Source organism: Ruditapes philippinarum, unplaced genomic scaffold (genome assembly GCF_026571515.1).
Source record: "Ruditapes philippinarum isolate M1 unplaced genomic scaffold, ASM2657151v2 ctg257_1_1_1_1, whole genome shotgun sequence".
NCBI lineage: Eukaryota > Metazoa > Mollusca > Bivalvia > Venerida > Veneridae > Ruditapes > Ruditapes philippinarum.
The window spans coordinates 215268-236777 of record NW_026864141.1 but is presented as its reverse complement, the minus strand read 5'-3'; the positions used below and the strand labels follow the sequence as shown (position 1 = coordinate 236777).

Here is a 21510-nt window from a genome sequence, read left to right as displayed (position 1 = left end):
AATATTCAGAATTCTGTTAAAATGCATATCATAATGTTTGGAGAATAAAAATCTTTGGGTTGAAAAAAGTTTGTTCCGGTTGATGTGTGTTTACTTCCGGTGAATTTACATTGACACATTTGACATGTCAACACAAATTTGTGCTTATATGCATCATGCATGAGCTGTTAAACAATTTTTTTATTGACGCAGAATAGATTTCGTTTCCAAATATACAGGAAGGATGCTTCTGTTTAACTTTTCAACGCTGATATTTGTCCTGTTGCTGATGCTAGGGACCGTGCTGTCTGCAAAAGCTGCCACAGGACCCCAGGAGGTAGACAGTAAAAATCAGCAACCAAAAGTACAACCAGACCCAGACGATGATGAAAGTTCATTTCTGAAAAACATTTTAGAAGATGCAAGGAATCTAACAGATGGGTAATTTTGTCCCTTCTAATAAACTCTAAACTTATCTAGCCTAGAGTCTAGGCTTCTTCTACTTCTATGATGAACTAGTCTGTAAATCCGCTGTGCAGACATCAGCGATGAGTGGTGATGTGAATTGTGCTCCATAAAAACGTGGGCTGAAAACCTGTCCCCCATGTGCGGCACCAGGCGTTCGAATTAAAATAATGTGAAAATGTAGTGTGAAGTAAAATCCGAACATGTTTGTACACTATACGCGATGTTTAATAATTTACACAAATGCGTAAGACTGGAACGCAGTCTTAAAACTGTCCAGGTTGTCCACAGTTGTGATGTTAGCTGGTAGGTTGTTCCAATAAGGAACAGTTCTTGCAAAGAATGAATGTTGAATGTGTTGGCCATTTTAGTTCATGTAGCATTGATGATACGCTAGATGGATTATTAGGGTTGTATGGCTTATTCATGACGAATCTTGCCGCGTTTCGTTGTATTTGTTCGATTTTCTTTGATGTATTTAGTTGTTGAGGATTCCAAATTGGTGACGCATATTCCAGTTTAGGTGGAACCAAAGTTTGATAAGCTCTTTCTTTTACTGTGGTCAGACAATGTTTTAAGTTCCGTTTGATAAAACCAAGAGTACTAGAAGCTTTTGCTGTGCTAGTTCAACTCCCAGATATGGATGGTTTTTAACAGCATGTAGCAGGACTCAAGCTGTCAGTTGCCATAGTTGCCATTTGCAATTATTTTATAAGATTGGCGATTATTTTTGCATTTTGGCTACAAAATCTGGCGATTATTTTCTACTTCCAACAGTGTTTATAAATAAGGTGTAAAAATCGATAAAGAATGCAGTAGACCCAATTAACACCAGCGGGGTGGATTTAATTGAGTGTCAACTTTTTATCGGTCACATGCTGCTTACAATATTGCCCGAGGTGATAAAAATACATGCAAGATGTAAAATTGTATATTTACTCTAAAGATATTGTCCAGCATAATAAAAGCCATCAAATATTCGTCAATTAGCCTCAAAAATCGTTTTAAAATTGATAAACTGGATATTGACCAACCCAAAATTTACCGTAAATTGCAGTAATTGCAAATTTTAATTTTTGTTGTTTTAAGCTGCTTGACAAAATCGCCAGTGAAAAACAATGGAAAAATATTTAAAAAGTATTAACTTCCAAACAACTATTTCCACAACAACTAAAATTGTGAATATTTCTTCAGAAAACAGGAAAAAATCCGATTGTCACATATTTTCGCGACACCGATAATTTTGATATTTATTTAAAGGTGAAAAAGTTATGTTCTGTTTAAAAATCTTTACTATTATGGCAGAAAATTTGTATTAAATTGGTGATGATGGCATTTTTCAGTAAGTAATTCAGAAAAAAGGCTGCATTCTGTGAATGAGTTTGCAAGAGTTATTTCTATAGGCTAATATGACCTAAATCTACTCCAGTTCTGTGTGAAATGTGGAATTGACAGTGGTTATAGCTTACAAAATTTGATAAGAACAAACAAAAGAAATTGTCCGATAACATCATTATGTAAAGTTATAATGAATTTTTGATATTATTGTCATACAGTTATTTAAGAAACAATATATCCCAAACTGTGATTTTATCGCTCAATAACATCACTGTTTGGAGTTCGGATGCGAGGAATTATATCACGAGGGCGTAGCCCGAGTGATATAATGATGCGCATACGAACGACAAACAGTGATGTTATCCAGCGATAAAATCACCGATTTGGATATATTATTTCGATTCTAACACGACATAAACAAATAAATGCTGCCGTACCTGCTATTATGCAAAATTGCGCCTGATTTTTTTCCGTACTTATTGTCAGCGCGTCGGATTTTATAGTGGTTACGTCACATGTATAATGATTATGTCACATGTCTAAATATAGATCGTCAAACAGTGACTCTATTGCATAATAACACACACTTTCGGTTCTTCTATGTTCAATAGGGAAAAATGCGGGTCGTGTTAGAATATACTATATTACATTTTTATTCTGTTCTACAATAACAATTCAAGTTGTGGTACCTAAAAAAGGTACAATGTAGTTATCAATATACACAAATATATCAGTTTATTTGAGAATCCTTATAAAACTGAAAAAGTTGTATATGTAATGTTAATTTAATCAACTGCTTATGTTGTTTATCGCTAAATCTTCAATAGTCCGCTGAACTTAATTTTGGCTATTATTTTTTTAAGTTAAAAATATTGGCTATTATTTTATTTGAGCCAGTGGGAGCCCTGATGTAGTGATTGATTTTTCATTTTGTAGTCAAACACAGATTTGTTACATTTATTTGTTATTGACAAATCTAGACTAATCTAGAGCTATGATAGAATGAATTGATAACAATTCGCTCTACTGACGATTTACCCAATAACAACTTGCTTCACTTAAGTGATGATTCACCTCAGATAAGTAAAGTTTCACCCTATTTTAAAACAATCATTTAAATCATCCTTAAGGTTATCAAAATGAAGAATTGATAAGATTAAATGTTTGTTTTTGTATATTTGGTTAATAAAATCTCTTTAAGTTTATCTTACTTAGAACAGAAATTGATCGTTTAAACTGTCAGTAATATGAAATTAGGTGCTGCCTATGGCACGGAAAGCTTTAATGATTCAATATTAATCATAACATGTTCAGTATACATGTAAACCAGGTCATTTTAACACTTTGTAAGTAAATGCAGATATTTTGTACCATCAAAAATGCAAGAAATGCAGAGTAACGGAAACACTGATCATTAAGTATGAATCAAAAATGTTAAACAATATTAAAAAGCAATGATGAAAAAAATAAGTTAAAAGTTATAACAATAATCATTAAAATAATTATGGGTCGAGTTGACCTGTGCCAAGTTGGTATAGGGCAGAGATGACTCAGGGCCAAATTTGCATTTGCTGAAAAACAAAAATTCTTCCAGTTGGTTGTTCTTCCAGTTATCCGTCCATTCGTCCAAAATTCGTTTCCTCGCAAGTTCTCTGCACCTATTGGCTGGAATTCAACAAGACTTTCTGGGAACCTTCAATTTTAAGAGAAAATGCCAATATCGTAGCCTTGATCTGGTCAGACCCTTAAACTCAGAGTTATGGCCCTTGAGTAGTAAAGCAGATTGCATAAGAGCAATAATGGTTGCCGCACTACTTCTCTGCAACTATTGGCTGGAATTGAACAAAACTTTAAACTGGTCAGATCCTCTAACTCAGAGTTATGGCCCTTGATTAGTTATGCAGTAAGCATATAGAGTAATCATCGTTTCCTCGCTCACTTCTCTTCAACTACTGGCTGGAATTCTATAAAACTTTATGGGAACCTTCAATACCAAGGGGAGATGTGCATATCGTTGTTTTGTTTCGGTCAGACCCTTCAAGACAGAGTTATGGCCATTGATTTGTAGGGCTGGGGCGAGTATTCGAGTAGTCCGATAATCACGAATCAAAATGAAAAATCGAGTACGAATATTCATCAGTCCAGAGATCGTGGATTGCGATCTTATTATTTGTTTATTATACATTCGTTGTTTTTTACAAAAAAAAAAAAATTGTGTATGAATTATGGGACGTTTACCTAAATACAATTTGCTTATGAAAGACAGGAAGTAAACAAACATGTACCATGATGCTTAGCTAGGAAGTCATTATAGTTTCGAAAAAGGAATCACTTTTTTGAGCACTTAAGAAGACTTTTTGGGAACCATCAATATGAAAAGGAAATTTGCATGCCATGATAAATTTATGTAAATAAAGCCTCCAGTTGTTGTGTTAGTAATAATAAGTACTTGGCGGGGGATATGAATTCAACGAATTTGCCTGTAAAACTTAATTTGGTTGTCCGGACACAAAAATAAGATCTGGAGTCAGGAGTCAATATGAAACTAATAGCTAACTTCAGTATTTCTTAAAGTCTGTACTTCAAACTTCAAATTTATATTTCATACCAACTCCAGCATCTTAATTACTGGTATATTTTATATAACTATAGCTCTTTTATGCTGTTTTATGATCTCATTTCATATATATGATTTATATGTTATCTCTTAACTGTATGATTTTATTATTTGTATCATGTGCTACATGTTCCTGAATGTATAAATAAATAAAAAATAAAAAATTGATATTTCCAGAATAATCTGCCTCTTAAAGTTTGAAGTTATTTTTTCTCTCTGTAACTTCTTTATTTCTTAAGGGATTTACTTGAAACATCAAATATAATGTAACATTATTAATGTTTGTTATCAATAGCTTCAACATACATGTTTGTGAACTGATTAGATTTATAAGTCAAGTCACCAAATATTCTTCTTATGGTAAAAATTATAACAGACCTTTTGTATTTTAAGTATTTTCTACATGCATGTAGTCTACATTTGTAATTCTACATAAAAATGAAAGAAATCTGAAGCAATTTTTGTTATTGAAACATGAGACTGGAACTATGTTATCAAAATTTAGAGATCAGTACATGCTTAATTTCGGTTACATGTTTACAAATCTACCTGCTTGTGACAGTTTAACAAAATGGACATGGACACATACTTACAATTAAGTACATGAAGGATATATTATTTTGGAATTTTAGGCAAAGTGGACTTCTTTTGTCAGATAAATTAGGGCAAAGTATTCAAGATTTAAGGAAAAGTTACCGCCTGACTTTGACCTAAAAGAAGTCCCTGAAATATAGCGTAATTATTCTGTATAAAATTGAAATTTTATATTGGTACTGACAATTGATATCATATATTAAACAAAGTTGTATTTGTTTTTAGTGACAATACAACAACAACAACTACTACTACAACACCAAAGCCTACGTTAAAGCCGACTAACAGTCCACCCGATCTTCCTGATGTTGGAGAATCAGAAAAAGAACATAAAAGCAGTTTGACAATATTCTTTATTCTACTTGTCATTGGTGAGTATGAATTTTTTTATGTTTATACTAATAAAGTGATGGGAACAAACAAAAAAAGTTTTGTTTTTTTTAACAATTAAAGTTTCCTTTATATAAAGCTTCATATTTACACTAAAAAATTATTATTTGAATTGAACTGAATACTTCCAAAATGCTTGTATGAAAGAAATATGGTAAAATATTGCCTTAAAAGGGAATGTCACATGAATAAAATCATTCAAGGGGAGCGGTGGCCTAGTGGTTAAGGTGTGCCTCTCAACCCAGAGATCATGGGTTTGAGCCCTACTCGGGTCACGACCATGTTTCTCCATATGACACCAGTACTGGTTGGTTCCAGGAAGCGGACTCGAAAGTGATTACTATAAGTTGCAAGAACTTGTTTCGCAATCGAGCTTAAATAAATATGTTTAAACCAATAAGATCATTGACAAACTGTAAATATAGCAGTATAATATTTTGTTATGGAACATTTTATTCTGTTTACATACAATATTTATGTGAGTCAAATAATAGAGACTTTCTATGTTAACGGCTTTCTCAAGAATCAACCTTATGATTACATGTATATAAACAATATAATTTTACTGATAAATTTTACGTAAATCTATCATAAGATATAGCTTTATACCCTTCAATTTTCAAGAAGAAATTGAAACGGAATTTTAAAAAAATATACTGAAGAAAGAAAATAAAAAAGATAACTTATATTGGATGTTTCATTACTATAGTGATTTGAGTTGTGTCATGACAAAACCAACATAATGGGTTTGCGACCAGCATGGATCCAGACCAGCCTGCGCGTCCGCGCAGTCTGATCAGGATCCATGCTGTTCGCTATCAGTTTTTCTACTTGTTATCCGGTTTGTAAGCGAACAGCATGGATCCTGATCAGACTGCGCGGATGCGCAGGCTGGTCTGGATCCATGCTGGTCGCAAACACATTATGTTGGTTTTGTTGTGACACGGCTCAATTTTGATTTCAGCAATATGTATCCTGATGACACATATGCTGCTACAGACAAAGTTCCACTACCTGCCCGAAAGTATTGCTGTTGTATTAGTTGGTAAGCATGTGGTACACAATATAAAACTTACAGTAAAATTTCTACTAAAAAGATTTTAAATTTTCTCTGTCTTTTTATTCCCACAAGATTTGATAACTTTGTCATTTCCAGAAAGTGACAAGTGTCAAGACATCCAATTTTTAAGCCATGGAGAAAAGATGAAATAAATAACCTGAGGCTAAAACCAATAATCTTAAATGTATTAATCAGAATCAAGCCTGTGTAATGTAATAAGGGAACATCCCTCCATGTATGTATAGATAATGTTCAATCATGGCTGAAGTTTATTTGACCAGTTTAAATTGAAATACTTCACTTCTTTTTTTCAGGTGCCTTGATTGGACTAGTTCTCAAGATTTTTAAATTTGGAAATTGGAGTGTAAGTTTTGTTGTTACATATTATTGTTATTAACATACAAAAAAAAACTCATGTTTTCAATTTCAAAAATTTCATAGAACCAGAAATTTGAATACATGTTTATATATAGAGAATTGTTACTTATGGCAATTGGTACGTAAAACTTTGAAAATGTCCATTTTAAAGTAATATACACTTGTACTATTACTGAATAGGACTTTGTGTTTGATGAGTACTTATAAAGGCCTCCGATATTAGGCAGTGATAATGTTTTTTGTAGTCAGTTTGAGCAGTTGTTAACATTCTAAAAAGTACATTAATATTAAATTTTATTTTCTCAGTTACATGCCTGTTTCTGTCTTGATTAATGGATTATATTAGATCCTGTATGTTTTGTGATTGATATTGTTACTGTGTGTATACCACACTTGCAAAAAATTATATATGTATATAAATATGCAAATAAATCAATTTTCAAACATCAAAGAATATGTAAAATGTGTAATGCAAATATTTGTTCACATTATATTTAATCAATAAATTACATGCTATTATTTCTTATTGGAAAATTTGACTTAGAATTTATAGAAAATAAATTTCTAATTACCTCCCTTTATTTACATGAAATGTTAAATTGGATAATATCTTTATAAATAATGCTTATTTGAACTTACAATATTGACAAATCTTAATTTGAGCATCATATTTATTTAATAAAATCATGAAAAAATAATTTTGTTACAGGATCTTTAATTTTATTTGATGATCATATTCATGTACATGTATTTCAGAAAGAAGAGGCGTTTCCACCAACAATATTCTTTATTGTTTTGTTACCACCTATTATATTTGAATCAGGATATAATCTTCACAAGGTACCTATTGTTTTCATCTGCCATATGTTTGTGCTGTATTGTCAATTTCACAATTTTTGTGCAAGAAAAGGGAAATTCGATGTGATCATTTCAAAGCATAAATAACAATGACAAATGTCATGCACCGAATATGGATTTTTTTAAAAAGTTATTTAGATGTCTCTTAAAATCATTGGTTGTACCTTGGGTGGCATTATTTATTTATACATTACCTAGTAATACAACAGTCATTTGCAAAGCAGTCATTTACCCTCCACTCTACCTTTAAAGAATAGCACAGTGTAAAAGCAGTTTGATATCATGGTGAAATTTCTACCTAATGGTGATATTAAGATAATAATATACTTGGTAAATGTCTGCCCAGCACCACAGGTAAGGCTATATTCCTGTCTAGTTTTGGTGTGACAGCCACATTTATTTGGCAGTTTCGGGGCAGGAAATATATAAAAACTTATCTATTTTCATTTTCAGGGCAATTTTTTCCAGAACATAGGAACAATTTTAGTGTTTGCTATAATAGGTACAGCTATATCAGCTATGGTTGTAGGAGGTGGAATCTATCTACTGGGACAGGTATATAAACTATTTGATAACATTTATACTAGTAAGTTATATTACTGGGACAGGTATATAAACTATTTTATAACATTTATACTAGTAAGTTATATTACTGGGACAGGTATATAAACTATTTGATAACATTTATACTAGTAAGTTATATTACTGGGACAGGTATATAAACTATTTTATAACATTTATACTAGTAAGTTATATTACTGGGACAGGTATATAAACTATTTGATAACATTTATACTAGTAAGTTATATTACTGGGACAGGTATATAAACTATTTTATAACATTTATACTAGTAAGTTATATTACTGGGACAGGTATATAAACTATTTAATAACATTTATACTAGTAAGTTATATTACTGGGACAGGTATATAAACTATTTAATAACATTTATACTAGTAAGTTATATTACTGGGACAGGTATATAAACTATTTGATAACATTTATACTAGTAAGTTATATTACTGGGACAGGTATATAAACTATTTAATAACATTTATACTAGTAAGTTATATTACTGGGACAGGTATATAAACTATTTAATAACATTTATACTAGTAAGTTATATTACTGGGACAGGTATATAAACTATTTGATAACATTTATACTAGTAAGTTATATTATTACACATATCATTGACATCTATGTTGATTTCCAACACAAACACACTTCTCAGCCATTACCCCTTACCAAACCCATATCAAACCCAAACTAAATGTTTCTGAAAATGTTTGCTGCAATAAAGCATATCTTGCAGTTCTATGTAGTTACCCAATAATATAGAGCAAACAAACTATTAAAAGATTAGATTCAGAGGATGAAATAAGAAATAATGCCTTTTCAAATTACATTATAGATTTAATTAAAAAAATCATGAACAGATTGAAAACAAGTCAATTTTTAGCTCGACTTTTAATGGAAGAAAAATATTAGAGGTATTGTTACAGTCATTGCGGTGTTGTGTTGTAGTGGCGGTGTTGCCTTGTGATGGCTCTTGTTTCAATGTGATTTCTACGATTCTGATAAATATTTAAGGAGACTGATAACAGTCATTGATGAAAGACAGATTTAAAACAAGTTTAAACCAACACCCTGAATTAAAAGATCAGAAAAGACAAATAATACTTTCATCTTTTAATCAACATTATACCCATATAGATAGATGGAGTGTTGGCATGGCTGAGTGGTTAATGCATGACAAGTAATCCAAGGATTTCTGGCCACGTGTGTTCAAACCCTGTCAGGGGCAAGCTGTGTTTCCTTGAGCAAGAAACTTTACCCTCATTGCTTAGTACTGGTTAATTCCAGGAATGGATTTGATAGTGTTTCAATAAGCTTATAGCTTCCAACACCATCAAACAAAAATAAATTTGTATTAACTAATAAATAGCTATATACGCATACAATTTGTTTCAGGCACAGGTAGCATATGAGTTTACTGTAGTAGAGAGTTTTGCGTTTGGTTCACTGATATCTGCAGTAGATCCTGTCGCAACACTAGCTATATTTCACTCACTGAATGTAGATGAAGTGCTATACATGTTGGTGTTTGGAGAGAGTATACTTAATGATGCTGTAGCCATTACTTTAACTGTGTAAGTATAAATTGTTATATTATCCTGATGTAATGATAGCGACGTCAGTGAAATACCGAGTGTTAACAATGTAAGACGGTATAACCTTGAAATCCACTAGAATAAGTCTGGTAAAAGTGGCATTATGCCCATCCATGTGGCAATTGTCAGTTAACAGGTAAAAATAAAAATAACTTGACAATTTGCCATAATTGTGTTGAATTTTATATTTTACTGTGAAAAAATAATCAATAATCAATGTAGAACATTATTTAGACCAGACTCTTATTCTTATGACTGCTCAATTCTTATAGTTTGAAAACAAAATTGAAAGTCCTGAATCTGCTTGAGGACAGTTACATGTTCAATGAATGATTATAATTATAGTAACCATGTTTTATTTTATTTATATTACAGGACTGTATTAGAGTTTGAGAATCCAGAGATGGCAAATGTTACAGGGTCTGCTGCATTCTTTAAAGCTGTACTGAGATTTCTGGTCATGTTTTTTGGTTCAAGTCTCATAGGAATGGTGTCAGGGCTCGTCAGTGCTCTAGTATCCTTTATTATATAGAAAAAACTTCGATATTGTTATGAGGGATTAAGTATATCTGACCTCAAACCTTATGATGTATAGTTACGTTTGTTGACTTATCAAACCTTCAAACCACTTGTCAATCACTGCTGTGGGCTCGAATCTCACTAGGAACTTTGGATTCTTTTAATGAGGAAATTATCCAGCTAGCTTACAGAACATCGATGGTTCTACTCAGGTGCCCATTCATGCCTGAAATAATGCAGGGAGGGGTTCCTGATGTCTTCCTCTGCTAGTAAAAGTAGAAAGTTGCTATATGACCTTTACTGTGTAGGTGCGATGTAAACCCCCATACTGAATAAAGTATTCAAATTCATGAAAAAATTATACAACTATGTAACAATCCGGGTTCACACTGGTTAAAATATTCTTTTAGCCAAACTACATGATTTTCTAATTTCATAATTATTATGAAGAAAAAATAAATACATGATTAAGAAATCTTTTAGCCAAATTATAATTTATCTAGCCATATTTACAAAAATTAAAACAATATTTGACTATAATATAAATTTTGAGCTTGAATATTTAATTAATTAAAACGAATGAGCAACCAATATAAAAAAACTAGCAATGTTACTTTGTAATGAAATCTTATCAGAGACTTAAATTAAGATTACTCAAACTTTAGTTTTATGTTTGGTTAAACATGCTGATGAAATAGAGGATTAAATTTACAATTATAGATGAAATAATTTGTTGTGTAATATGATATATATGCTTTCTAGTCACATGAGTTTAACTCAGTGTAGACTTATTTCTTTGGTACCAGTCTGATAGAATGCTTTGACATGTAAACATATGCTTTCATAGTTAGAATAAAACTTATGCATATTCAATGGTGTTTTGGTAATAACTGACCATTGGTCATTCAGACAATAGTACAATATTGACTGGCTATAAAAGGTTTCATAAACTGAATGTTATAACCTTTAACTGTTGCCTAGTTACTCAAGTTTGTAGATCTGAGGAAAACTCCGTCACTGGAGATAGGAATGATGTTAGTGTTCTCATACCTTCCATATGGTCTAGCTGAGGGGCTTCATCTCTCTGGTAACTTAAAATAACTTGAACCAGTCTAATTCTGTATGTGTATTGTGTACAAACCAGTCTACATCTCTTAAGTTAAAATTACTTGAACCAGTCATATTTTTTATATGAACAAACTTAGACCAGCCTACTGTACATGTCTTAAGTTAAAATAACTTGAACCAGTCTCATTTTGTTTTGACTATCCAGTTAGCTCAATAGGTAGAGCGTAGGACTGTAAATAAGGTGATTCAGGATGGTTGAGGTAATTGTGATTGATCATGAAATCTTTTCTGCAGTCATTTGCACTGTACCTCTGCTCTGGCATGTACAGGAGTTATCATTTCCTTGTGGAAGACTTTACCTAGAAATTATGTTTGTTTAAGTCAAGCAAAGTACTCATTTGGAATAATAAAGGGGATAAAATTAATAGTAAATGATTCATCAAAAATGAGTGGCTGCACGGCCAAGTGGCTAATGAGTTGGACTTTTACAGGAAAGCTGACTGTGTAGGTTCAAACCCTGTCAGGGGCAAGCTGTTGTTTCCTTGAGCAAGAAGCTACACTCTTTGTTGAGTGCTGGTTGGTTCCAGGAATGGATTTTAGAGTGTTCTATAAGCTTGTAGCTTTCCTACACAATCAAACTCTATTCAAATTCTATGTCAACTAAATCTTACATAATTATATTTCTATATTTTACATATTTGTATATTTTACATGTATTTGTATATTTGTACATATTTGTATATTTTGCATATATTTGTATATTTTACAGGGATAATGGCAATATTAATGAGTGGAATTGTCATGTCACATTATACTCATCATAATCTTTCACCTGTCACACAGATTACTGTACAACATACATTTAGAACCATAGCTTTTATGGCAGGTATGTATTATAATTAAATATTTTCAAATATAAATTTTAGATAACAAGTACCTGTATCAGTACATGTATTACATGTTTTATTTTATTGAATTCAAGACAGAGTGTATGTTTGTGCATTTTTGTGTTACAAATGGAAATTGGGTAGACCTGACTTACAGCTGTTGGATCATAAACTTTTGATTTTCATTCATATGAGAAAAAGTAGCATATAGAAGATTTGTGGTTCAACCCAGGTGCCAGTTTGTATAAGAAATAATGCAGGGAGACCCATGTGATCTCTTTCTCTATAAATGGATCTGGATAGTTGCCTTAACTTTAAAGTGTACTCTATAAATAGATCTGGATAGTTGCCTTAACTTTAAAGTGTACTCTATAAATAGATCTGGATAGTTGCCTCAACTTTTAAAGTGTAAGCACAACCTAAACTCCCAACTAATAAGATTAATTTTGAAACCAGTATATTGCTTTCAAGAAAAAGAGAATCTAAATTCCTTTACTCACTCTGTGTCGTGAGTAAAACAATATTATCCCATGTTATAATCTTACTAGAAAGAAACCAAAACAACAGAATAGGATTTAGGCATTGTATTTGACAACTTTCAACAAATAAATTCATGTAGTTTGGATCGTGTTAAAATCTCTTCAGGTATACAACAGTTCCATTGGATCCTGTAGATAGTATCTTGTATAGCTGAATTCGGAAAGCCATATGCATATTCGTCCAACGATAAACCTGAAATATACTGAAACTATATTAATAATGATAAATGAAAACATAATTTTTTATAACGATACTCTGAAAACCACTAAATAGCATCCTTTCTTAGAAACTGGGAGGGCGGGAAGAGGGAATAACTATAACTCTAAAGAACGTGTTAAAAGCTGTCAAATACTGCCTCGAGTGAGAAACAATAGTAAAACACCGAATATATACCTACACACTGGTACAAAACACGTGAAAACCGTGCAATGTAATAAAATATGCATGAAACAAAATATGTTGTAGACTTATCAAAGCATAAACAAAACTACGGACTAGAATGAAATAACAATGGGAAACGTGAATAATTTTATACATATATATATTCTTATTGGAAGAAAAAAAATGATTAAAATATACAAATACAAAAAAGATACTTTAAAACGTTAATTGATTTAAGGATCACTTTTTGTTTCAGAAACGTGTATGTTTGCCTATCTTGGGATGGCAATATTTAGTTTTAAATTGGTTGTTAAACCAGCCCTGGTTATATGGGCTATTGTAAGTGACAGACATTGTTATATTGATGTGTTGGTACTTTAACATGTTGTGTTGACTTTTATTGTTTATACACATATGCAAATATACCACTCATTCTAAAGAGAAGGCATGCAATATTTGGAATATTTGAAAATACTTCAAAGGGAGACATGCAATATATTGTTCAACTTAATTTTGATATGTAATACAATCTCTTTGAGCTCAATGCTCTTATATTCATATATTTGTTAAAAGTTTTAATTAAAATTTGAATAAGGGGCGTCTGTGGCTGAGTGGTTAAGGTCGTTGACTTCAAACCACTTGCCCCTCACCGCTGTGGGTTCAAATCCCGACAGGGACTTTGGATTCTTTCATGTGAGGAAGCTATCCAGCTAGCTTACGGAACATCGGTGGTTCTACTCAGGTGCCCTTTCATGCCTGAAATAATGCAAGGGAGGGCACCTGAGGTCTTCCTCCACCAGTAAAGCTGGAACGTCACCAAATGACCTATACTGTGTCGGTGCGACGTAAAACCCAAAAAACAAAACAAAAAACCAACAAAAAAATTGAATAAAGTAAAAAGTCAGTTGAGTAGGATCAATTTGGTTGTATGCCTATCTTTAGTTTGACTGTGTATTCTTGCATTGTGTAGCCAAGCTTTTACAATTCTTACATACATGTAATTACACACACATACAGCATAAGTTAACACACCATCTGGTCATTTTACATACATGTAGAATACTTTGCTTAAGCTTAAGGAATGGGAATAAAATCAAGTTTACAATATCTAATGGGAATAGAAAAATTGTAAAATAAAAAATAATACTTTCAATTAACATAGAAGAATTAGTTTAGATAGATTTTGGATTTTTGATAAGAAATACAGCCTCGTTATGAACAACCTGTGATTATTTTGTTTATCAAAGCTGGATAAAGGATTCACTTTTGTTTATGTCACAACATAATTTTTTTTATTTTGTATGGGACATGATTTTTTTGGCAACCTCCCTCAATAAATTGGCAAATGAAGTTAGTTTCTGTGATTTATTTGGAGTACAAAATGTATTGCACTGGCTGAATAATATGAAATCAATTAATTTAAATGCATTAGTAGATCATTAATTAGTAAGTGGTTCGGGTTTGCATGTTGTTTAGATTAGAGCTATGACCCTGCATAGATAGATATTCTATAAAATTGACAACATGTTTGAAACTGATAAAAAACAGATCAGAATTCTCATAGAAATAGATTATAAGAATATAGACCATCAAATGTTGACTTGATAATCTATGGCCCTCAAATTGTTGAAGTTTGGTTGTTGTTGAATGTTGTAATTTATTGTAACATTTTGCTAACATAACATTCCCATGTATTGAAAAGGCCCCAAATATCTGGAAATATACCAGAATATTACTGTCAATTGGTGACATGAACATTTTCCTGCATACGATAAACACTTTGTACTAGTGTAGTAGCATAGCTGAAATCTCGACCAGTGTATGACCTGAAAACTTGGGATTTAAAACAATTTTTCATTAAGGTATACAGACTTACATATGTCATGGACATTATTTTCTTGAAGTCAGAAAATACCAAAACATGAATTGGATTTTCCATGAATATGTATTTAAACTATACATAAAGTGCTGAGAAATTTTAAATTGTAACAAAACAAACAAAACCTGTTGTATCTCCATTCCCACACAATATAATAACAAGTTACGGAAAAATTAGATACAAAGATCATGTTCCCCAGTTTCTTGATATTATTGGTTTATAGGAATCTATCTTTTAAAATGTTGGCCCCCAGTGGTTATCATGGAATGAATGTTGGTTAACATAAACTCAATACCTGACCTGAAATTGGTTAACATGACCTGAATGTTGGTTTTGTAGGTAAACATGACTTGAATGTTGGTTGTGTAGGTAAACATGACTTGAATGTTGGTTGTGTAGGTAAACATGACTTGAATGTTGGTTGTGTAGGTAAACATGACTTGAATGTTGGTTAACATGATCTGTATGCCTGTAAATATGACCTGGGTGTTGGTTATGTTGGTTCACATGACCTGAATGTTGATAAACATGATCTGAATGTTGATAAACATGATCTGAATGTTGATAAACATGATCTGAATGTAGTTAAACATGACCTGAATGTTGATAAACAAGACCAGAATGTTGGTAAACATGACCTGAATGTTGGTTATGTTGATAAACATGACCTGAATGTTGTTAAACATGACCTGAATGTAGTTAAACATGACCTGAATGTTGATAAACATGATCTGAATGTAGTTAAACATGACCTGAATGTTGATAAACAAGACCAGAATGTTGGTAAACATGACCTGAATGTTGGTTATGTTGATAAACATGACCTGAATGTTGTTAAACATGACCTGAATGTTGTTAAACATGACCTGAATGTTGATAAACATGATCTGAATGTTGTTAAACATGACCTGAATGTTGATAAACAAGACCAGAATGTTGTTAAACATGACCTGAATGTTGGTTATGTTGATAAACATGACCTGAATGTTGTTAAACATGACCTGAATGTTGTTAAACATGACCTGAATGTTGATAAACATGGCCTGAAAGTTGATAAACATGACCTGAATGTTGTTAAACATGACCTGATTGTTGGTGATGTTAGTTGATATGATATGATATGACCAGAAAGTGAATATCAGTTAACATGACCTGAATGTTGTTAATTGTGACCTGAATGTTGATAAACGTGACCTGAATGGTTAGTTATGTCAGGTAGCATGACCTGTGTGTTGTAATATATTCTAATGCTGTATTGTTTGCTTCCAGAAACATGTGTGTTTGCCTACATAGGCATGGCATTTTTTAGTTTCAAATTTGTGTTCAAGCCTGCTTTAGTAATATGGAGCATAGTAAGTCACCTAAAACTACTAGTTATTGTAAAAAAGCAGTCATTTTCTTCAGTAAAAAATGCTTTATTAATAAAATTAATTAAAGTAAATTTTAAAACTTTGATGATTTTTAATCTAATCATTGTATGTACCTTTTTTATTTCCCAATTCAAGTTGATTTTCTAAAAAAAGACATTGCATAGGCCATTGACAGGACTGGTTGTTGGTCCATGTCAAAGACATATTGTATGTCAATCGCTGGCATTCGATAATTCTTCTAATTTTCCGTTTGTAATGAGGATGGTAGCACTAATAAGAGGACACTACTGAGATTAACTTGCACTTGATTTTCTTTTGTTGATTGTTTCCTTACCAGATATTTTGTATAGTCAAAAGAATTTAATGGCTGCTTATTAATTAATTGCACTAATTGAATTTTGTATTAATTGCTGTTAACCAGTTCATTGCACACATAGTTTTACTGTAACACATTTCTAGTACACAATTTTTATATTAGTTTAGCTTTATTTGGCTGTAAATAGAAGCATGGCTTATTAACTAGTAGCAAAAAACAAATTTGAAATACAATATACATGTTTAATTTATAAATTTCAGTAAAATATATGTTTTTAAAATAAATCATTTAAAGATGTATATAACTTGCATGTATTACTAGTGAATTCCAGTATGTCAATTTTATTATTCTGATTCAAAAAATAATTGATTATTGCATTGTCATAATTGAAGTTTAATTGACTTCCTTTTAGCAGGTATAAATGTATGTAATTTTATTTGAACTTTTCTTATAGCCTGTAAATATGATTTTTTTAATTCACTTAAATAAATTCAGTATTAAATTGCCACTCCAGTTGCACCATATGTATTAAAACAAACTTGTAAAACACAATTGATGAATTAATTATAATAAATTTTGATGGTTTTTCTTTAAGTGAATACTTGTAATTTTTTTATATTTATATATTTCAGACTCTGATATTAATCGGCAGGGCTGTCAACATTTTCCCGCTGTCTTTCATTTCAAATTATTTTCGTGAGCATAAAATCACCAAAAAACAGCAGTTTATTATGTGGTTTAGTGGTAAGTTAAGATATATCTTTTATTTATATATTGACCAAATAAGATATCCAAAGATTTTTAACATCCTGCAGTAATCTTTACCTTTTAGAATTTGTATAACTGAACAAAAAAGTACCTGGTCAGGCAGCTTATTTATCTGGTCCTTTCTTATTAAATGTAGAAATCTATTGAGCAAATTGTTCCATTGTTGGTACAAAAAAGGGGCTTTGAAAAGAAATAAGAAATCGTTCTTAATTTTATTTTTTGTGTTTAATGAAATTTAAAGTTTTGTGACAAAATTACAGTGAAATATTTTTTTCTAGAAAGAAAGTTAGAGTAGTAGTTTTGTTTAAAACAATTAACTGTATGCAATTGTAAATATATATCTATTCTGATATAAACTTTGCACATATTTTAATTACTGACAAAATATAATTTTGTATGTACATGTATTATAACTGAAGATATGTGATGTTGTAGAGAGAATTTTCAAGTGTAGAAGTTGTTCTATATGTATTTCAGGGTTACGTGGTGCCATTGCCTTTGCTCTCAGCCTTCATCTAGAGTTTGATACCCCGGAGAAGCGTTATGTACTGGTCACTACAACACTTATTATTGTATTGTTTACAATCTTGTTCCTAGGTGGCTCAACCATGCCTATGATGAAGGTATGTTATATACTTATAGTATTTAGAAAAAGGATTTTTCATATTATACTGTATAACTTACAGTATTACAAGAATATAATGTCTGAATTGAATTGAATTTATAGTTTAAATTTTATCTGAATTATTCCCTTTGGTGAACTGTAACAAATTCTGGCTAAAAGTTTTCCTGAAAAAAAAAACAAACCCTCCATAACCAAATTATATATGAAGCCACTTAGAAAACAAAAGGCAATCTGCTTCATGATATGATATTAAATAAATAAGTTTTTGTAGTATAATGGTTGAACTGGATATAAAGTTTACCCAAACACATAATAAAGGAAATAGATTATCATAAGTTTCATTGTAACATTGTTAAGTTATTGTCAAGATGTTGAAACAAAAGCGTAGATTCATCATGTCATACTACATACTAAAACTTGAACCCGGCTGAGTATGCTGGGACAAACATCCTTACAGTAATATAATGTTCCAATAAATTCTATGTCAATGTTAATCCTATTATACATTTGTTGATTGTGTATTGCTTTGTAAAAAGTCTTATTACCATAGTGTCAGTGTGTTTTTAAAAAACAAGGCCAATATTGGACTGTTTAAACTCTAAATTATAAATATTTGAATGGATATTTAACATTTCATGCATCATGTATTAAATCCTTGAGTGCTAACAGCAGGTAAAACATTCTTTGCTGTCTAACAATATCATATAAAAATTAGCTTCTCAAAAATGGCAATTTAACATTGGATAGTTAAAAGTAAATAGTTTCAAAATTATAACTGGGCAAGTTCATAACACAGATTAGGAAGAAACAAGATTGGTCATTTCTGATAGTAAAATAGGAATGCAGAAAAATAGATATCAAAAAGAAGTTGGTTATCTGTTATATGTAAGATGTTGCAGGGGGTTTTACTTGGCTACAGGGTCATAATGATTAACCCCTGTACAAAATTAAAGGGTGAGAATTATTCACAGTTTTATGATTGAACTTATTTACTTTCAGCTTCTTAAAGCAGAGAAGAAGGAGAAAAAGAGGAGAAAATCAGAGAGGGAGATATCTCTTAGTAAAACTAAAGAAATGGTAAATAATTATAGTCTTATTTTATTTCTCATTTTATCAATAATTGTCAACAATACAAGAATATAGTATGGTGTGCAGGCTACAGTCTTAAATAGTTTTATTTGAAGGTATTGATTTTATATGTTTGACATTTTAATAGTTTTTTATTTTGATTTTTTTTAAGGGACTGTATGTTTGTTTGCTTGGTATTGGTGTATTTGATATTTTTTATTGAATATTTTCATAGCCATTTAGTTCTTTTAGACCTTTAGAATATCATAGTTTAGAAATCCAAATGTATTTTTGATGGCCTAAAGTTGGAGAATATCAGTGAAGAAAATATTTCAGTTGACTTGATATTTAATTATAGTATCATATAATTACAAAAGTTAAATAATCAAAAGCTAAAATCTTGCCTTTTCACTTTTGAATGCTCTTTAGGACAATTTATTCATCTCCTCACACCTATTTAAATATAATCATGAATAGAAAATGAAAGAATTGCCGAAAAAAGCAATATTTTTCTATTTTGTGACAAGCGTCCAGAGGTATTTCTCCAACACTATAGTTAGTTAAGTCGAACTTTAAATGTATTTTTTGGAGATATGAAAAGGTCTGGATTGTAATAAATTAGAAAAAAAAGAAATTTCATATATAGTTGATTGACTTTACAGATTAAAATACAAAATTTAAATTTGAGCGGTATGTCATTGACACACAGAGTTGTAAGTATACATAAACTGATATCTACAGCAAAACTGATACTGTGACAGGGTCACTATTATCATGTTGATATATGGCGGATATCTATGTTGATATCATGTTGATATGTGGGAAACATCAGGTGGAAACCTACAGGATATCTTGTTGAACTACTGGGAGCATGTTCTATTCTGGTAATACTATCAAAATACAATGTATCAACATTTCATGTGTACATGTTGATATATATGTATATTCAAAATGTTTCATTATCTTCTTTATATCAGCTTGATAGTGTTTAGAATTCATGTTGATTATTCAGGGACATTCATGGTTGTTATTAGGTTTTACACACCTCCTCTATTGTGTGTGACAGGTCTATATTTTTCGGATAGACCTGTTTTAATAAAGAAAGTCCATTATGAGGTCTATCTTTTGCACGTGGACAGGTCTGTTCTAGTCAGACAGACCGGTCATGAAATACACGTGAAAAAATAGACCTGCCAATGCCCAGATAAAGAAAGCATGAAATGCAATAAAAAAAATTAAAAGTTGCAATAAAATGTAAATGATTGTCATAATGTTCCTGTTTTACAAAATCGGGATACATTTTTTAAACAGGATAATGTTAATTGACTGCACTAAGCAATTATTCCAGCATCCCTATATTAAATCTTTGAATAAAAATAATGGATAGCATATCAAAGTCAGGACACATTTAACATTTATTTAATCGCATCATTGTAATCTAAATGGTTCTTCTGTCATTAAGTTCACAATGTAACAAAATGAACGCTTCAAGTTCATAACTGTGAAACTATATAGCAGTAATCACAGCATACATATTACGATGTAAAATGTTAATAAAGTTATAAGTGATTAAGTATAAAATATTTATAATGAACGATCATATTTTGTTCTAGAACAATTTATAATCTGCCATATAAAATATAGTTTCGGTTCATGTACCTCACACTAGCCAACAATATACATAGGTAAGTCTTTCGTGGTCGGCTGGGTATCCGGACATTGCCATTCGGACAGTTGGGCCCCTCGGAAGTTTGCCTTTTCATTTGCTCCCTCATATCTTTGGAAGGGGCAGTCATCCCCTCCCCCCCCCCTCATTGTTTTAAAAATGTTAAATTGTTGAATTGTTTGCTACCAAAATTCATTGCCTATTGTCGAAATTTCATTGTGTTTAAATACACAAAAACTGTTGCGCAAATTTGTAAACGTCAAAATAGCTTCCATAAATAAATGAACTTTAATGTTTCCATTGGCATACAAAAAATATATACATGAGATGACCTCTCACTAGTGGCAAGTCACAACAGCAAAAAGGGGTAAACGTTCGGGGGGAACTGACCGGTCAATAATGTCCTGGAATCTGCATTGTCTGATACGAAATACGATCAACATAATTATTCATTCTTTAACATACCTTCAATTACAGACCTATTCACTTTATTATTGACAAATTTCACATTTAGCTTTTTGATTATTATTTTAAAGGGAAAAGCAAAGTTAAATGCAATTTAAGGAGAA

At 31.3% G+C, this 21510-nt stretch overlaps 1 protein-coding gene across 3 annotated transcripts in view; it reads left to right on the top strand.

Moving 5' to 3' along the window:
• The first annotated feature begins 52 nt into the window (after window positions 1-52).
• Window positions 53-21510, top strand: part of LOC132724551 (sodium/hydrogen exchanger 8-like) — a 28098-nt gene continuing 6640 nt past the window's right edge. Inside the window, exons 1-14 of one of the 3 annotated variants that reach the window (XM_060709432.1) lie at window positions 53-420; window positions 5219-5364; window positions 6348-6428; window positions 6758-6807; window positions 7578-7661; window positions 8133-8234; window positions 9655-9833; window positions 10230-10368; window positions 11355-11460; window positions 12211-12327; window positions 13506-13588; window positions 17447-17558; window positions 18060-18205; window positions 19207-19284. In XM_060709432.1, coding sequence (XP_060565415.1) covers window positions 224-420; window positions 5219-5364; window positions 6348-6428; window positions 6758-6807; window positions 7578-7661; window positions 8133-8234; window positions 9655-9833; window positions 10230-10368; window positions 11355-11460; window positions 12211-12327; window positions 13506-13588; window positions 17447-17558; window positions 18060-18205; window positions 19207-19284 — 1620 coding nt within the window. In that variant the 5' untranslated portion in view covers window positions 53-223. Of the gene's footprint in view, window positions 421-5218; window positions 5365-6347; window positions 6429-6757; window positions 6808-7577; window positions 7662-8132; window positions 8235-9654; window positions 9834-10229; window positions 10369-11354; window positions 11461-12210; window positions 12328-13505; window positions 13589-16397; window positions 16481-17446; window positions 17559-18059; window positions 18206-19206; window positions 19285-21510 lie in introns of all 3 variants that reach the window. The other 2 variants (XM_060709431.1, XM_060709430.1) reach the window with 2 other exon arrangements.